Below are 20,124 nucleotides of genomic sequence, written 5' to 3' on the forward strand. Positions count from 1 at the left end.
ATACTGTATGTGAGTGTATATGTGCGTGCATGTGAATGTGTGGGTGCGTAAACTGTAGATGTGAGTGTATATATACATGCATGTGTGTGTGTGTGCGTATATATGTGTATGTGTGTACATGTGGGTGTATGTGTGTACATGTGTAGGTGCGTATATATTTGTACATTGTATATACATACGTGTACGTGTGTGTGTGTGTGTGTGTGTGTGTGTGTGTGTGTGTGTGTGTGTGTGTGTGCGTGTGTGTGCGTGTGTATAAGTGAGTGCATATGTGTGTACATGTGTTGGTCAGGGACGTGCAGTGAGGACATATGTACATCTGTATATGTGTGTGTGGGCATGGGTTTATACACAGAACTATTGCTGTTATTGCAGGTGTGTGATTCTGCCTGCACATCTTAACATCACATATTACTTTCATGTTACATTGGGGGTTACAGGATCCTGTACAGCTGTGCTGACATGGGGCGTGTGTGAGGCGACTGTCCTTCCATGTGCCACCTATAGGGGGCTGTGAGTTCCCGACAACAGGTAGAGCACCTAAAGGTCACTGGCAGTTAGTGGTGGGGAGACCCTGCCCCTGACTACGACAGGAGGTGATCATCTGTAATGTCTGAGGGACACACAAGCCTGGATGCTGTGGGTGCTAGACTAGCGGACGAGACAGTCATGAGAGGTATGTACCCCACGTCTACACATTCCACAGCCATTGTCTCTGTGCATTATATTATATATATATACACACTCTCTCTCTCTCTAAATATATAGATATAGATATGATATATAGATATAATTATATGATAGATAGATAGATAGATAGATAGATAGATAGATAGATAGATAGATAGATAGATAGAGATATAGATATGATATATAGATATAATTATATGATAGATAGATAGATAGATAGATAGATAGATAGATAGATAGATAGAATATAGATATGCTATATAGAATAGATATGCTGATAAGATAGATAGATAGATAGATAGATAGATAGATAGATAGATAGATAGATAGATAGATAGATAGATAGACAGAATGATATGAATAGATATAGATATAATATATAGATAGAATAATATGATAGATAGATAGATAGATAGATAGATAGATAGATAGATAGATAGATAGATGTATAGATAGAATTATATGATAGATAGATAGATAGATAGATAGATAGATAGATAGATAGATAGATAGATAGATAGATAGATAGACAGATAGAAAGCAAGACTTTTTCCACACAATGCATCTCAATCAGTTATTTATTTTTATTTCTTCAATTGTATAATTTTAATGCGCACCTCATATTTAACATGCTTGGTGTTCATGCAGATAGCTGTGTAAATATTGTTGTCTAACTAGATAGTAAGCTCCCGAGATCTAAGTGTGTTTCATTTTCACTGCGATCTGGTGCAGGGCATTGTCACGCTTTTAAATCTAAACAATTATATATATATATATATATATATATATATATATATATATATATATATATCGTAGAACTGACACGTAACATCCGCCTGCTATTGTCATACAGCTCACACACTGGAGACATGTAAAAGTGACGTCTTCATTAAATAAAAGTAAACTAGTAAATTGTGTAGAGATTAAACACTGATAGCGACTTGTTAGTGTAAAAGATTGCTACAATATTAAGTAGAACATCACAGATGTACTCTAAAAACACATTGTATACATATATATAAACATATTATAAATATATATATATATATATATATATATATATTGACCAGCACTTTCTAATAATGTTTTCCAATTTTTTTAAATAAAACAACTCACATTTACACACGTTTCACTACTAAACATTCTTATATGTGTCCGCATCTTTCCTTCCCATTCATCGTGTGTAATAATAAGAATTCAGAATGGCTTACAATGTCCTGGTATTCTTGCTGCAATGGAATTGGTATAAAATTGCAGATTAAGCACAGCGCTGCGTGGCACGCACATGGCGCAGCTCACGTGTCTGCCGGGTTGTTCCCCGAATACATGAAATAAGACCAGTAAGGAACGTGACAGTGAGCTGTCTGTGATACACCAAATGCATGAGGAGATCTGTCTGCACTTCCACCGTCAATGTGTCATTTACCAGCTTCATATAATGCACAAGAGATAGCTGGCTTGTGTTGGGGTCTGAGGCCTGCCCGGTTTATGCCTGTTACCATGCACAACATGATATTACTATGGCCCACGTGTAAATCTACTGTTATCAAATCTGATACCTATTGTATACTACTGCTGTAACTAATATCAATGTGCAGTCTCTGCCCTCTTCTCCCATTGTGTGCACCCATATTCCCAATATGAGCAGGGTCTCCATCCTTTACCTACTCTACAGATATCTGTTACCGGAACTGCACACCATAATCATCTATGTGACATATACTGCCTGCATTACACTGCACTTACGTGTCCGGTCGTCCGTTGTATTATTATTATTTATTATTATCCTTTATTTATATGGCGCCACAAGGGTTCCGCAGCTCCCAATGACAGAATACATAAACAAATAATCAAGCAGGAAAACAGCAACTTACAGTTGATGACAGTATAGGACAAGTACAGGGTAAATAAACATAGTTACATCAGCAGATGACACTGGAATAAGTATCAGGTGGCAGAAGACTGCTGGATTTGGTGCAGCTGAAGATTATTAAAGTAAGAAAGGATAAGCACATGAGGGAAGAGGGCCCTGCTCGTGAGAGCTTACATTCTAAAGGATCTCCTTATATGGCGCTCAGGAACCCTTGTGGCACCTTTAACAGAAAAAAATAAAAAAAAAAGAATAATGATTATCATTACCACCTTGTCAGCCAAAAGGGAATAAACACCGTTACCAGTAATTATTTTGTCTTTTCAATTCATACACTTTAGTCTTAGCTTTGGCAAAGTCTTGTAAATTAATAATAGTAAATTGCCTTTTATTATAGAAAATATATGTTTTTTATATTCTTAGACCTGGTAGTAAATTGTAAACTGTTATGTCATGTCATATGGCGTTATACGTTTCCCAGTATATTATAACATAAAGGTGTGGTCCAAAACCTCAGGGCCAGTAATCATTATACACATGTTGTGTTCTACCAACTAATGTATCAAGTACTAAATATGTGCTAATATTAATTCTGCGCTAGGATCCAAATTCTTAATGATAATAAACATCATTTATTTATAGCAGGAAATGAGATCACATCATTAAGGGGAAACCACACAATACAAGATGTAAAGATTAAAAAGATATTATTCTAAAAGTATAAATTGAGAAAAAAAAATATTAACCATAATCATATATGTAAATGCTGAATAGCAGCTGATACTGGTAAATAACTGACATGTAACCTACTAATAATTCATACACAAAATATCTAATAGTTATCTCATGTAAAAATGATCTTGTGTAAAGTCATATATACGTGTATCCTAAAGTATATATCATTTATTTGGTAGATGTAATCGCCGTTCGTGGTCACACTCATTACTATAGTTTGGTGATTAATTCACTGCACTGGGAATAACAGTTCTCATTATTCTATTGTTTTGCTCTTGTACAGATACAGGTGTATTTATTTATTTATTAGAATATCTGGCAACGATAAGAAAAAGCAAATAGCTTATTGTGAGGTCACCCAAAACATATGATGATACAATATTACAGCAGCCGCATAAAAGTCGCTGTGAGGCTGTCCTGAGAATGCGGATATTAGGCATCTGTACTGTGTATAAGATGTGAGGCCATTTCACTGTCAGGACACAAAGCGTTATATCTGGGTTATGTTTCTGGAAGCCGTATTACCGCCTCTATTTCTGTATATCAGTTGTATATTGAGAGCTGATAGAGACCTGATCTATGGTAATCCAACGCTTCCACACTATGGCACAGACACTACGGGAACCATCGTCCCATCACAGCACCTGTCTATGATAATGGTGACCCACCGTCAGATGTACTGTACCATCAGCTAACAAGAGGCTGGAGGACTGTTCTGTACTTCTATCTGTACCTGTTTCATCAATCACCTAGGTGTACACTATATAACTAATGTCTTCTATATATCCTTATAAATATGTGTGTGTGTATACAATATGTACTTAAAGATTTATGGGTGTGTATATACGTATTCATCTATCTATCTATCTATCTATCTATCTATCTATCTATCTATCTATCTATCTATCTATCTATCTATCTATATCTACCACAAGAAAAGAAAGCGCTGACAGAATATATTTTAAAATGAATTTATATTTTTATTTAGCTGTTTTAACTTGCTATAGTAAGATATAATGTTTAAATAGCTCACTGTGAACCAATTACACTAACAATATTTAAAACAATAAAAACAATATTTAATTGTTCTCTGGCTCAATACATCCTTTACCTTTACCAATCATCACAAAAAAAAATTGTTATTTATAAAATACCAGCATGGTGTCAATATACTGTTTATATAACAACCAATTCCTCATCTGATTAACTTGCGGCATGCAGATACTTATTTCTTACTAGCAAACAATGATTTAATGCAGATAGTCCATACTTTCAAGATCCAAATTGCTATAGGACCTTTCTTGCCAGGTTTAGTTATTTAGCAATTTGCCAAGCTGACTGAGGAAGCCACTGAATTACAGAGCTGCCTGTAAGGTGGGGAAACGCGTCTAAATCTAACTGCTTGGTGGGACCTCACTGACAGAATCCGCTGCAATACCTCATACTATTGGGACGGGCTACAACTCCGGATAAGGCTCATACCATCGGTTTAAAGCACCAGAGCCGGGAGAGAATTGAAGTATACTACCCATAGTGAGGATGCGGTAAATTATCTGCTATTAAAAAAGCATGGCCATGCTTATTTGCAATTGCACCTTTAAAAAAAATCCTGCTTACTAATCACCTCTATCTGCATGCTCAAAATAATATTTGCTAAATACATACAGGAACTGTTTCAAACTGAATTGCATACAAATGTTTCTACGCTTGGCAAATTAACCAACAATCTTCTTTCTGCTTGGCAAATTGCAAAATAACTAAACCTGGCAAGAAAGGTCCTATAGCAATTTGGATCTTGAAAGTATGGACTATCTGCATTAAATCATTGTTTGCTAGTAAGAAATAAGTAGCTGCATGCCGCAAGTTAATCAGATGAGGAATTGGTTGTTATATAAACAGTATATTGACACCATGCTGGTATTTTATAAATAACAATTTTTTTTTTTGTGATGATTGGTAAAGGTAAAGGATGTATTGAGCCAGAGAACAATTAAATATTGTTTTTATTGTTTTAAATATTGTTAGTGTAATTGGTTCACAGTGAGCTATTTAAACATTATATCTTACTATAGCAAGTTAAAACAGCTAAATAAAAATATAAATTCATTTTAAAATATATTCTGTCAGCGCTTTCTTTTCTTGTGGTAGTGTTTGTCTTTGAAGGGGGAGAGTAGCCCCTTTGGTATAGAAAAGCTGCAGACAGTTTAGTATTTATTACTGAGCAATTGATTGGCGCCTGGTGACACTTGGTGTCTCTATTTTTTGATTTCTATCTATATCTATCTATCTATATATATATATAAATATATATCTATATATTTATATAGTGTACAAAATGTCACTCTAATTGTGTGTGTGTGTGTGTGTGTGTGTGTGTGTGTGTGTGTGTATACATTATGTGTATTAATGTGTATGTACAGTATTTCCCTATTCCCAACTGTTTATGTACATGCCTACATAATAAAACAATAATCTGTGTAAACAATGAACTGTGTGCGCGTGTATGTGTGTGTGCATGTATGTGTGTGTGCATGTATGTGTACGTGTGTGTGTATGTGCAGTATTAAAATTATGTATATACTGGAACAGCATATTATTAATGACCCTGATTAAGTATGTGTTTTACACTGCTATATGTAATAACGTGTGTGTGTGTGTGTGTGTGTGTGTGTGTGTGTTTGTGTGTGTGTGTGTGTGTGTGTGTGTGATGGGGAGGGGGTCTATATCTGGAAACTGCTGACTAGGTAGATACATGATGGATAGCTAGACAGACAGACAGACAAACAGAAAATAACAGACGGGTAGGTAGGTAGGTAGGTAGGTAGGTAGGTAGGTAGAGAAACCTATCTCACTCATGTCTTCATCTATCTTTCTGTCACATATCTATTTATCTACCTATCTATCTCATATCTATTTACCTATCTATTTCATATCACAGTGCATCCGGAGAGTATTCACAACGCTTCTACAAAATGGAATAAATAGATTTTTTCCCTCAAAATTCTACACACAATATCCCATAATGACAACATGAGAAAGTTTTCTTTAAATTTTTGCAAATTTATTAAAAAATAAAACACTAAGAAATCACATGTACATAAGTATTCACAGTCTTTGCCATGGAGCTCAAAAATGAGCTCAGGTGCATCCTGTTTCCACTGATCATTCTTGAGATGTTCCTACAGCTTAATTGGAGTCCACCTGTGGTAAATGCAGTTGATTGGACATGATTTGGAAAGGCACACACCTATCTGCACAAACCAAGCATGAAGTCAAAGGAATTGTCTGTAGACCTCCGAGGCAAGATTGTCTCGAGGTACAAATCTGGGGAAGGGTACAGAAAAATATCTGCTGCTTTGAAGGTCCCAGGAGCACAGTGGCCTCCATCATCCGTAAATGGAAGAAGTTCAGTACCAAAAGGACTCTTCCTAGAGCTGGCCGGCCGTCTAAACTGAGCGATCAGGGGAGAAGGGCCCTAGTCAGGGGGGTAACCAAGAACCCGATGGTGACTCTGTCAGAGCTACAGGCATCATGTTTGGAGGAAACCAGGCACTGCTTATCACCAGGCCAATACCATCCCTACAGCGAAGCATGGTGGTGGTGGCATGGTTTTTCAGCGGCAGGAACTGGGAGACTAGTCAGGATAGAGGGAAAGATGAATGCCGCAATGTACAGAGACATCCTGGATGAAAACCTGCTCCAGAGCGCTCTTGACCTCCAACTGGGGCGACGGTTCATCTTTCAGCAGGACAACGACCCTAAGCACACAGCCAAGATAGGAAAGGAGTGGCTTCAGGACAACCCTGTGAATGTCCTTGAGTGGCCCAGCCAGAGCCCAGACTTGAATCCGATTGAACATCTCTGGAGAGATCTGAAAATGGCTGTGCACCGACGCTTCCCATCCAACCTGATGGAGCTTGAGAGGTACTGCAAAGAGGAATGGGCGAAACTGCCCAAAGATAGGTATTTCAAGCTTGTGGCATCATATTCAAAAAGACTTGAGGCTGTAACTGCTGCCAAAGGTGCATCAAAAAAGTATTGAGCAAAGGCTGTGAATACTAATGTATATGTGATTTCTTAGCTTTTTATTTTTAATAAATTTGCAAAAATGTCAAAAACACTTTCACGTTGTCATTATAGGGTATTGTGTGTAGCATTTTGAAGGAAAAATTAATATATTCCAGCTTAGAATAAGGCTGTAACATAACAAAATGTGGAAAAAGTGAAGCGCTGTGAATACTTTCCGGATGCACTGTATCTCTCTATCTCGTGTAATATACTCGCACATTGGCCCTCATTACGAGTTGATCGCTAGCTGCTTTCGGTCGCAGCGCGGCGATTAGGTGAAAAAGCTGCATTTCTGCGCATGCGTATGGGCCGCAGTACGCATGCGCGAAGTACTTTCACACAAAACTATGCAGTTTTACACAAGGGCGAGCAACGTTTTTCTGTCGCTCTGTTGATCGGTGAGTGATTGACAGGAAGTGGGTGTTTCTGGGTGGTAACTATCCGTTTTCAGGGAGTGTGCTAAAAAAACGCAGGTGTGCCTGGGGAAACGGGGGAGTGGCTGGCCGAACGCAGGGCGTGTTTGTGACGTCAAAGCAGGAACTAAACTGAGTGAAGTGATCGCAAGGTAGGAGTAGGTTTGGAGCTGCTCAGAAACTGCATGAACATTTTTACGAGCAGTTCTGCTAAGCTAAGATACACTCCCAGTGGGCGGCGGCCTAGCGTGTGCAATGCTGCTAAAAGCAGCTAGCGAGCGATCAACTCGGAATGAGTGCCATTGCTGTAGTGTGAAATAACCCTTCCTCATTATGGGGTAGATGTATGAAAGGTCGTTTTGGGGGGGAAGTGGTATCAGTAACGTTATGTGGGGTATACCGCTTCTCCCCCATGAATGAAGGATGAATGTGTGCAGGGTGACAGGGGCGCTATGCACCCCTGTCTATATTGGCACTGCTATCTACTAGATAGCACACTGATATGCCAGGCAATATATGAAAGGTAAGCTGCCAGTGTCGTTGGCCATATATCACAGCAGAGACAGCGCGGGGCGGTTGCTGAACTGCAGGTTGCACAAGAGATCTTGCGTGAGTAGCCAGATCTCATGCATGCCAAGCGAGCCAGCCGAGGTGAGACACAGCGCATTAGCACTAGGCTGATGCGGTGGGGGAGCTGGCAGCGATCACCGGAGGGGGGAGTTTTCACTCCCCCACTTCGGCAGCCAAGATGTTCATACATCTAAGCACCGCTGCTTCTTGCTCCGCCTTGGTAACAAGGTAGTATAATGTATTATAACCGCACAGGTACGGGTATAATACATTTACCCCTATGTAACATGAAGAACAGTAATAGAAGCAGAGATTATTAATGAGAAGGGACCACTGTAGTAATATATACTGTACAGTATGCTGAGAGATGATACATGTGATACGAATGCAGATGACCAGACACCGACTCTAACCATTCCCGTGTACTGTCCATTGGCAATATGCACATTGCTGGTCATTCCGAGTTGACCGCTAGCTGCCTTTGTTCGCAGTGCAGCGATCAGGCTAAAAAACGGCAGTTCTGCGCATGCGTATGCGGCACAATGCGCACGCGTGATGTACGGGCACAACGAACGATGTAGTTTTAGCGATGCATTTCAGTCGCACTGCTGGCCGCAGAGTGATTGACAGGAAGAGGGCATTTCTGGGTGGCAACTGACCGTTTTCAGGGAGTGTTCGGAAAAATGCAGGCGTGCCAGGAAAAACGCAGGCGTGGCTGGGCGAACGCAGGGCGTGTTTATGACGTCAAATCCGGAACTGAATAGTCTGAAGTGATCGCAAGCGCTGTGTAGGTTTTGAGCTACTCTGAAACTACACAAAAAAAATTTGCAGGCGCTCTGCGATACAACCATTCGCACTTCTGCTAAGCTAAAATACACTCCCAGTGGGCGGCGGCATAGCGTTTGCACGGCTGCTAAAAACTGCTAGCGAGCGATCAACTCGGAATGACTCCCATTGTGCGAGGAAGTGAGTAAAAAGCTTTAGGACTGAATGGAACGCTTATGTCCCCAATAAATCATCCTCTGTACTTATTCATACTGTAATCATCCAGCAAGGAGAGAGCATGGAGGCGTCATAGGCAGACACTGCTGACTTTGTATTACATCCTAGGTCTCCTTTATACAGTACATATGTCACCTCTATGGGGTCTCCTTTATACAGTATATATATATCACCTGCGTGTTTGATGTGGTATGTGGGCACTTATCAGGCTGGAAGATCGGTGCGGCGCGCCTGGCGTCAGTTACATGTCAGCAATGCACCTGGTCCAGGAGACCGGAATGACTTATACACAGGGGATGGAAGTTGTGCTGCCAATATCTGAGTACAATGTGCAGGTACCATTTACTGCTGGCCGGGAGATTCTATACATGTGACAGATGGAGAACAAGTAACCAGACAACAGATCCTGGATACTGTCAGAACTAATGAATGTTGTGTGTGACCACTCCCATTCAGAAACCTTTCAGTATTTAGAAAACCCATTTATTAATTTGTCATTGTTCTGGGACCACCAATTGTCAATGTGTCATTGTCCTGGGACCCCAGGTGTCAGTGTGTCACTGTCCTGGGACCCCAGGTGTCAGTGTGTCACTGTCCTGGGACCCCAGGTGTCAGTGTGTCATTGTTCTGGGACCCCAGGTGTCAGTGTGTCATTGTCCTGGGACCCCAGGTGTCAGTGTGTCACTGTCCTGGGACCCCAGGTGTCAGTGCGTCATTGTGCTGGGACCCCAGGTGTCAGTGTGTCATTGTCCTGGGACCCCAGGTGTCAGTGTGTCATTGTCCAGGGACCCCAGGTGTCAGTGTGTCACTGTCCTGGGACCCCAGGTGTCAGTGTGTCATTGTTCTGGGACCCCAGGTGTCAGTGTGTCATTGTTCTGGGACCCCAGGTGTCAGTGTGTCATTGTCCTGGGACCCCAGGTGTCAGTGTGTCATTGTCCTGGGACCCCAGGTGTCAGTGTGTGTGTCACTGTCCTGGGACCCCAGGTGTCAGTGTGTCACTGTCCTGGGACCCCAGGTGTCAGTGTGTCATTGTTCTGGGACCCCAGGTGTCAGTGTGTCACTGTCCTGGGACCCCAGGTGTCAGTGTGTCATTGTCCAGGGACCCCAGGTGTCAGTGTGTCACTGTCCTGGGACCCCAGGTGTCAGTGTGTCATTGTTCTGGGACCCCAGGTGTCAGTGTGTCATTGTTCTGGGACCCCAGGTGTCAGTGTGTCATTGTCCTGGGACCCCAGGTGTCAGTGTGTCATTGTCCTGGGACCCCAGGTGTCAGTGTGTCATTGTCCTGGGACCCCAGGTGTCAGTGTGTCACTGTCCTGGGACCCCAGGTGTCAGTGTGTCATTGTCCTGGGACCCCAGGTGTCAGTGTGTCACTGTCCTGGGACCCCAGGTGTCAGTGTGTCATTGTCCTGGGACCCCAGGTGTCAGTGTGTCACTGTCCTGGGACCCCAGGAGTCAGTGTGTCATTGTCCTGGGACCCCAGGTGTCAGTGTGTCACTGTCCTGGGACCCCAGGTGTCAGTGTGTCATTGTTCTGGGACCCTAGGTGCTGTCACCGCCGTTATACCGCTGCATGGATAGAGCTGTGGAGAGAGGGTGTAGGTGTGGAGTGAGCACATAGCTCTGTAGTAAGGGCGTAGCTGTGGAATGAGCGCATAGCTGTGCAGTGAGGGTGTAGCTGTGGAGTGAGGGTGTGGCTGTGGAATGAGCGCATAGCTGTGCAGTGAGGGTGTAGCTGTGGAGTGAGGGTGTGGCTGTGGAATGAGCGCATAGCTGTGCAGTGAGGGCGTGGCTGTGGAGTGAGGGTGTGGCTGTGGAATGAGCGCATAGCTGTGCAGTGAGGGCGTGGCTGTGGAGTGAGGGGCATAGCTGAGGAGTGAGGGTGTAGCTGTTTAGTGAGGGGCATAGCTGTGGAGTGAGCGCAAAGCTGTGGAGCGAGGGCATAGCTGTGGAGTGAGGAGCGTAGCTGTGGAGTGAGGGCGTGGCTGTGGAGTGAGGGCGTGGCTGTGCAGTGAGGGCGTGGCTGTGGAGTGAGGGCGTGGCTGTGCAGTGAGGGCGTGGCTGTGCAGTGAGGGCGTAGCTGTGGAGTTAGGGATTTTTGCTACTGTATAAATTATTCTGACAACGACATGTGTGTTACCCTGAGTGTACAGGCAGAGGTGGTAATGGGAGTAGTACAGTGACAGCGACATGTGTGTTACCCTGAGTGTACAGGCAGAGGTGGTAATGGGAGTAGTACAGTGACAACGACATGTGTGTTACCCTGAGTGTACAGGCAGAGGTGGTAATGGGAGTAGTACAGTGACAGCGACATGTGTGTTACCCTGAGTGTACAGGCAGAGGTGGTAATGGGAGTAGTACAGTGACAGCGACATGTGTGTTACCCTGAGTGTACAGGCAGAGGTGGTAATGGGAGTAGTACAGTGACAGCGACATGTGTGTTACCCTGAGTGTACAGGCAGAGGTGGTAATGGGAGTAGTACAGTGACAACGACATGTGTGTTACCCTGAGTGTACAGGCAGAGGTGGTAATGGGAGTAGTACAGTGACAACGACATGTGTGTTACCCTGAGTGTACAGGCAGAGGTGGTAATGGGAGTAGTACAGTGACAACGACATGTGTGTTACCCTGAGTGTACAGGCAGAGGTGGTAATGGGAGTAGTACAGTGACAGCGACATGTGTGTTACCCTGAGTGTACAGGCAGAGGTGGTAATGGGAGTAGTACAGTGACAGTGACAGGTGTGTTACCCTGAGTGTACAGGCAGAGGTGGTAATGGGAGTAGTACTGTGACAATGACATGTGTGTTACCCTGAGTGTACAGGCAGAGGTAGTAATGGGAGTAGTACTGTGACAATGACATGTGTGTTACCCTGAGTGTACAGGCAGAGGTGGTAATGGGAGTAGTACAGTGACAGCGACATGTGTGTTACCCTGAGTGTACAGGCAGAGGTGGTAATGGGAGTAGTACAGTGACAGCGACATGTGTGTTACCCTGAGTGTACATGCAGAGGTAGTAATGGGAGTAGTACAGTGACAACGACATGTGTGTTACCCTGAGTGTACAGGCAGAGGTGGTAATGGGAGTAGTACTGTGACAATGACATGTGTGTTACCCTGAGTGTACATGCAGAGGTAGTAATGGGAGTAGTACAGTGACAACGACATATGTGTTACCCTGAGTGTACAGGCAGAGGTGGTAATGGGAGTAGTACAGTGACAGCGACATGTGTGTTACCCTGAGTGTACAGGCAGAGGTGGTAATGGGAGTAGTGCAGTGACAGCGACATGTGTGTTACCCTGAGTGTACAGGCAGAGGTGGTAATGGGAGTAGTACAGTGACAGCGACATGTGTGTTACCCTGAGTGTACAGGCAGAGGTGGTAATGGGAGTAGTACAGTGACAGCGACATGTGTGTTACCCTGAGTGTACAGGCAGAGGTGGTAATGGGAGTAGTACAGTGACAGCGACATGTGTGTTACCCTGAGTGTACAGGCAGAGGTGGTAATGGGAGTAGTACAGTGACAGCGACATGTGTGTTACCCTGAGTGTACATGCAGAGGTGGTAATGGGAGTAGTACAGTGACAACGACATGTGTGTTACCCTGAGTGTACAGGCAGAGGTGGTAATGGGAGTAGTACAGTGACAGCGACATGTGTGTTACCCTGAGTGTACAGGCAGAGGTGGTAATGGGAGTAGTACAGTGACAGCGACATGTGTGTTACCCTGAGTGTACAGGCAGAGGTGGTAATGGGAGTAGTACAGTGACAACGACAGGTGTGTTACCCTGAGTGTACAGGCAGAGGTGGTAATGGGAGTAGTACAGTGACAGCGACATGTGTGTTACCCTGAGTGTACAGGCAGAGGTGGTAATGGGAGTAGTACAGTGACAGCGACATGTGTGTTACCCTGAGTGTACATGCAGAGGTGGTAATGGGAGTAGTACAGTGACAACGACATGTGTGTTACCCTGAGTGTACAGGCAGAGGTGGTAATGGGAGTAGTACAGTGACAGCGACATGTGTGTTACCCTGAGTGTACAGGCAGAGGTGGTAATGGGAGTAGTACAGTGACAACGACATGTGTGTTACCCTGAGTGTACAGGCAGAGGTGGTAATGGGAGTAGTACAGTGACAACGACATGTGTGTTACCCTGAGTGTACAGGCAGAGGTGGTAATGGGAGTAGTACAGTGACAGCGACATGTGTGTTACCCTGAGTGTACAGGCAGAGGTGGTAATGGGAGTAGTACAGTGACAACGACAGGTGTGTTACCCTGAGTGTACAGGCAGAGGTGGTAATGGGAGTAGTACAGTGACAGCGACATGTGTGTTACCCTGAGTGTACAGGCAGAGGTGGTAATGGGAGTAGTACAGTGACAGCGACATGTGTGTTACCCTGAGTGTACAGGCAGAGGTGGTAATGGGAGTAGTACAGTGACAGCGACATGTGTGTTACCCTGAGTGTACAGGCAGAGGTGGTAATGGGAGTAGTACAGTGACAACGACATGTGTGTTACCCTGAGTGTACATGCAGAGGTGGTAATGGGAGTAGTACAGTGACAACGACATGTGTGTTACCCTGAGTGTACATGCAGAGGTGGTAATGGGAGTAGTACAGTGACAACGACAGGTGTGTTACCCTGAGTGTACAGGCAGAGGTGGTAATGGGAGTAGTACAGTGACAACGACATGTGTGTTACCCTGAGTGTACAGGCAGAGGTGGTAATGGGAGTAGTACAGTGACAACGACATGTGTGTTACCCTGAGTGTACAGGCAGAGGTGGTAATGGGAGTAGTACAGTGACAACGACATGTGTGTTACCCTGAGTGTACAGGCAGAGGTGGTAATGGGAGTAGTACAGTGACAGCGACATGTGTGTTACCCTGAGTGTACAGGCAGAGGTGGTAATGGGAGTAGTACAGTGACAGCGACATGTGTGTTACCCTGAGTGTACAGGCAGAGGTAGTAATGGGAGTAGTACTGTGACAATGACATGTGTGTTACCCTGAGTGTACAGGCAGAGGTGGTAATGGGAGTAGTACAGTGACAACGACATATGTGTTACCCTGAGTGTACAGGCAGAGGTGGTAATGGGAGTAGTACAGTGACAGCGACATGTGTGTTACCCTGAGTGTACAGGCAGAGGTGGTAATGGGAGTAGTACAGTGACAACGACAGGTGTGTTACCCTGAGTGTACAGGCAGAGGTGGTAATGGGAGTAGTACAGTGACAGCGACATGTGTGTTACCCTGAGTGTACAGGCAGAGGTGGTAATGGGAGAAGAACAGTGACAGCGACAGGTGTGTTACCCTGAGTGTACAGGCAGAGGTGGTAATGGGAGTAGTACAGTGACAGCGACATGTGTGTTACCCTGAGTGTACAGGCAGAGGTGGTAATGGGAGTAGTACAGTGACAGCGACATGTGTGTTACCCTGAGTGTACAGGCAGAGGTGGTAATGGGAGTAGTACAGTGACAGCGACATGTGTGTTACCCTGAGTGTACAGGCAGAGGTGGTAATGGGAGTAGTACAGTGACAACGACATGTGTGTTACCCTGAGTGTACAGGCAGAGGTGGTAATGGGAGTAGTACAGTGACAACGACATGTGTGTTACCCTGAGTGTACAGGCAGAGGTGGTAATGGGAGTAGTACAGTGACAGCGACATGTGTGTTACCCTGAGTGTACAGGCAGAGGTGGTAATGGGAGTAGTACAGTGACAGCGACATGTGTGTTACCCTGAGTGTACAGGCAGAGGTGGTAATGGGAGTAGAACAGTGACAGCGACAGGTGTGTTACCCTGAGTGTACAGGCAGAGGTAGTAATGGGAGTAGTACTGTGACAATGACATGTGTGTTACCCTGAGTGTACATGCAGAGGTGGTAATGGGAGTAGTACAGTGACAGCGACATGTGTGTTACCCTGAGTGTACAGGCAGAGGTGGTAATGGGAGTAGAACAGTGACAGCGACAGGTGTGTTACCCTGAGTGTACAGGCAGAGGTAGTAATGGGAGTAGTACTGTGACAATGACATGTGTGTTACCCTGAGTGTACAGGCAGAGGTGGTAATGGGAGTAGTACAGTGACAACGACATGTGTGTTACCCTGAGTGTACAGGCAGAGGTGGTAATGGGAGTAGTACTGTGACAATGACATGTGTGTTACCCTGAGTGTACAGGCAGAGGTAGTAATGGGAGTAGTACTGTGACAATGACATGTGTGTTACCCTGAGTGTACATGCAGAGGTGGTAATGGGAGTAGTACAGTGACAGCGACATGTGTGTTACCCTGAGTGTACAGGCAGAGGTGGTAATGGGAGTAGTACAGTGACAGCGACATGTGTGTTACCCTGAGTGTACAGGCAGAGGTGGTAATGGGAGTAGTACAGTGACAGCGACATGTGTGTTACCCTGAGTGTACAGGCAGAGGTGGTAATGGGAGTAGTACAGTGACAACGACATGTGTGTTACCCTGAGTGTACAGGCAGAGGTGGTAATGGGAGTAGTACAGTGACAACGACATGTGTGTTACCCTGAGTGTACAGGCAGAGGTGGTAATGGGAGTAGTACAGTGACAGCGACATGTGTGTTACCCTGAGTGTACAGGCAGAGGTGGTAATGGGAGTAGTACAGTGACAGCGACATGTGTGTTACCCTGAGTGTACAGGCAGAGGTGGTAATGGGAGTAGTACAGTGACAGCGACATGTGTGTTACCCTGAGTGTACATGCAGAGGTGGTAATGGGAGTAGTACAGTGACAACGACATGTGTGTTACCCTGAGTGTACAGGCAGAGGTGGTAATGGGAGTAGTACAGTGACAGCGACATGTGTGTTACCCTGAGTGTACAGGCAGAGGTGGTAATGGGAGTAGTACAGTGACAGCGACATGTGTGTTACCCTGAGTGTACAGGCAGAGGTGGTAATGGGAGTAGTACAGTGACAACGACAGGTGTGTTACCCTGAGTGTACAGGCAGAGGTGGTAATGGGAGTAGTACAGTGACAGCGACATGTGTGTTACCCTGAGTGTACAGGCAGAGGTGGTAATGGGAGTAGTACAGTGACAGCGACATGTGTGTTACCCTGAGTGTACATGCAGAGGTGGTAATGGGAGTAGTACAGTGACAACGACATGTGTGTTACCCTGAGTGTACAGGCAGAGGTGGTAATGGGAGTAGTACAGTGACAGCGACATGTGTGTTACCCTGAGTGTACAGGCAGAGGTGGTAATGGGAGTAGTACAGTGACAGCGACATGTGTGTTACCCTGAGTGTACAGGCAGAGGTGGTAATGGGAGTAGTACAGTGACAGCGACATGTGTGTTACCCTGAGTGTACAGGCAGAGGTGGTAATGGGAGTAGTACAGTGACAACGACATGTGTGTTACCCTGAGTGTACAGGCAGAGGTGGTAATGGGAGTAGTACAGTGACAACGACATGTGTGTTACCCTGAGTGTACAGGCAGAGGTGGTAATGGGAGTAGTACAGTGACAGCGACATGTGTGTTACCCTGAGTGTACAGGCAGAGGTGGTAATGGGAGTAGTACAGTGACAACGACAGGTGTGTTACCCTGAGTGTACAGGCAGAGGTGGTAATGGGAGTAGTACAGTGACAGCGACATGTGTGTTACCCTGAGTGTACAGGCAGAGGTGGTAATGGGAGTAGTACAGTGACAGCGACATGTGTGTTACCCTGAGTGTACAGGCAGAGGTGGTAATGGGAGTAGTACAGTGACAGCGACATGTGTGTTACCCTGAGTGTACAGGCAGAGGTGGTAATGGGAGTAGTACAGTGACAACGACATGTGTGTTACCCTGAGTGTACATGCAGAGGTGGTAATGGGAGTAGTACAGTGACAACGACATGTGTGTTACCCTGAGTGTACATGCAGAGGTGGTAATGGGAGTAGTACAGTGACAACGACAGGTGTGTTACCCTGAGTGTACAGGCAGAGGTGGTAATGGGAGTAGTACAGTGACAACGACATGTGTGTTACCCTGAGTGTACAGGCAGAGGTGGTAATGGGAGTAGTACAGTGACAACGACATGTGTGTTACCCTGAGTGTACAGGCAGAGGTGGTAATGGGAGTAGTACAGTGACAACGACATGTGTGTTACCCTGAGTGTACAGGCAGAGGTGGTAATGGGAGTAGTACAGTGACAGCGACATGTGTGTTACCCTGAGTGTACAGGCAGAGGTGGTAATGGGAGTAGTACAGTGACAGCGACATGTGTGTTACCCTGAGTGTACAGGCAGAGGTAGTAATGGGAGTAGTACTGTGACAATGACATGTGTGTTACCCTGAGTGTACATGCAGAGGTGGTAATGGGAGAAGAACAGTGACAGCGACAGGTGTGTTACCCTGAGTGTACAGGCAGAGGTGGTAATGGGAGTAGTACAGTGACAACGACATGTGTGTTACCCTGAGTGTACAGGCAGAGGTGGTAATGGGAGTAGTACAGTGACAGCGACATGTGTGTTACCCTGAGTGTACAGGCAGAGGTGGCAATGGGAGTAGTACAGTGACAGCGACATGTGTGTTACCCTGAGTGTACAGGCAGAGGTGGTAATGGGAGTAGTACAGTGACAGCGACAGGTGTGTTACCCTGAGTGTACAGGCAGAGGTGGTAATGGGAGTAGTACTGTGACAATGACATGTGTGTTACCCTGAGTGTACAGGCAGAGGTAGTAATGGGAGTAGTACTGTGACAATGACATGTGTGTTACCCTGAGTGTACATGCAGAGGTAGTAATGGGAGTAGTACAGTGACAACGACATGTGTGTTACCCTGAGTGTACAGGCAGAGGTGGTAATGGGAGTAGTACAGTGACAACGACATGTGTGTTGCCCTGAGTGTACAGGCAGAGGTGGTAATGGGAGTAGTACAGTGACAGCGACATGTGTGTTACCCTGAGTGTACAGGCAGAGGTGGTAATGGGAGTAGTACAGTGACAGCGACATGTGTGTTACCCTGAGTGTACAGGCAGAGGTGGTAATGGGAGTAGTACAGTGACAGCGACATGTGTGTTACCCTGAGTGTACAGGCAGAGGTGGTAATGGGAGTAGTACAGTGACAGCGACATGTGTGTTACCCTGAGTGTACAGGCAGAGGTAGTAATGGGAGTAGTACAGTGACAGCGACATGTGTGTTACCCTGAGTGTACAGGCAGAGGTGGTAATGGGAGTAGTACAGTGACAACGACAGGTGTGTTACCCTGAGTGTACAGGCAGAGGTGGTAATGGGAGTAGTACAGTGACAGCGACATGTGTGTTACCCTGAGTGTACAGGCAGAGGTGGTAATGGGAGTAGTACAGTGACAGCGACATGTGTGTTACCCTGAGTGTACAGGCAGAGGTGGTAATGGGAGTAGTACAGTGACAACGACAGGTGTGTTACCCTGAGTGTACAGGCAGAGGTGGTAATGGGAGTAGTACAGTGACAGCGACATGTGTGTTACCCTGAGTGTACAGGCAGAGGTGGTAATGGGAGTAGTACAGTGACAGCGACATGTGTGTTACCCTGAGTGTACAGGCAGAGGTGGTAATGGGAGTAGTACAGTGACAGCGACATGTGTGTTACCCTGAGTGTACAGGCAGAGGTGGTAATGGGAGTAGTACAGTGACAGCGACATGTGTGTTACCCTGAGTGTACAGGCAGAGGTGGTAATGGGAGTAGTACAGTGACAGCGACATGTGTGTTACCCTGAGTGTACATGCAGAGGTGGTAATGGGAGTAGTACTGTGACAATGACATGTGTGTTACCCTGAGTGTACAGGCAGAGGTGGTAATGGGAGTAGTACAGTGACAGCGACATGTGTGTTACCCTGAGTGTACAGGCAGAGGTGGTAATGGGAGTAGTACAGTGACAGCGACATGTGTGTTACCCTGAGTGTACAGGCAGAGGTGGTAATGGGAGTAGTACAGTGACAGCGACATGTGTGTTACCCTGAGTGTACAGGCAGAGGTGGTAATGGGAGTAGTACAGCGACAGCGACATGTGTGTTACCCTGAGTGTACAGGCAGAGGTGGTAATGGGAGTAGTACAGTGACAGCGACATGTGTGTTACCCTGAGTGTACATGCAGAGGTGGTAATGGGAGTAGTACAGTGACAGCGACATGTGTGTTACCCTGAGTGTACAGGCAGAGGTGGTAATGGGAGTAGTACAGTGACAGCGACATGTGTGTTACCCTGAGTGTACAGGCAGAGGTGGTAATGGGAGTAGTACAGTGACAGCGACATGTGTGTTACCCTGAGTGTACAGGCAGAGGTGGTAATGGGAGTAGTACAGTGACAGCGACATGTGTGTTACCCTGAGTGTACATGCAGAGGTGGTAATGGGAGTAGTACAGTGACAACGACATGTGTGTTGCCCTGAGTGTACAGGCAGAGGTGGTAATGGGAGTAGTACAGTGACAGCGACATGTGTGTTACCCTGAGTGTACAGGCAGAGGTGGTAATGGGAGTAGTACAGTGACAACGACATGTGTGTTACCCTGAGTGTACAGGCAGAGGTGGTAATGGGAGTAGTACAGTGACAACGACATGTGTGTTACCCTGAGTGTACAGGCAGAGGTGGTAATGGGAGTAGTACAGTGACAGCGACATGTGTGTTACCCTGAGTGTACAGGCAGAGGTGGTAATGGGAGTAGTACAGTGACAGCGACATGTGTGTTACCCTGAGTGTACATGCAGAGGTGGTAATGGGAGTAGTACAGTGACAGCGACATGTGTGTTACCCTGAGTGTACAGGCAGAGGTGGTAATGGGAGTAGTACA

At 45.5% G+C, this 20,124-nt stretch overlaps 1 protein-coding gene across 1 annotated transcript in view; it reads left to right on the forward strand.

The window, feature by feature from the left end:
- Positions 1–557: 557 nt before the first annotated feature.
- The window catches only part of LOC134980100 (nuclear receptor ROR-alpha A-like), a 52,310-nt gene continuing 32,743 nt past the window's right edge, over positions 558–20,124 (forward strand). Inside the window, exon 1 of the mRNA XM_063946755.1 lies at positions 558–676. Within this exon, the coding sequence (XP_063802825.1) occupies positions 610–676 (67 nt within the window). The 5' untranslated portion in view covers positions 558–609. The remainder of the gene's footprint in view (positions 677–20,124) is intronic.

This window comes from Pseudophryne corroboree, chromosome 12 (genome assembly GCF_028390025.1).
Source record: "Pseudophryne corroboree isolate aPseCor3 chromosome 12, aPseCor3.hap2, whole genome shotgun sequence".
NCBI classification, from domain to species: domain Eukaryota; kingdom Metazoa; phylum Chordata; class Amphibia; order Anura; family Myobatrachidae; genus Pseudophryne; species Pseudophryne corroboree.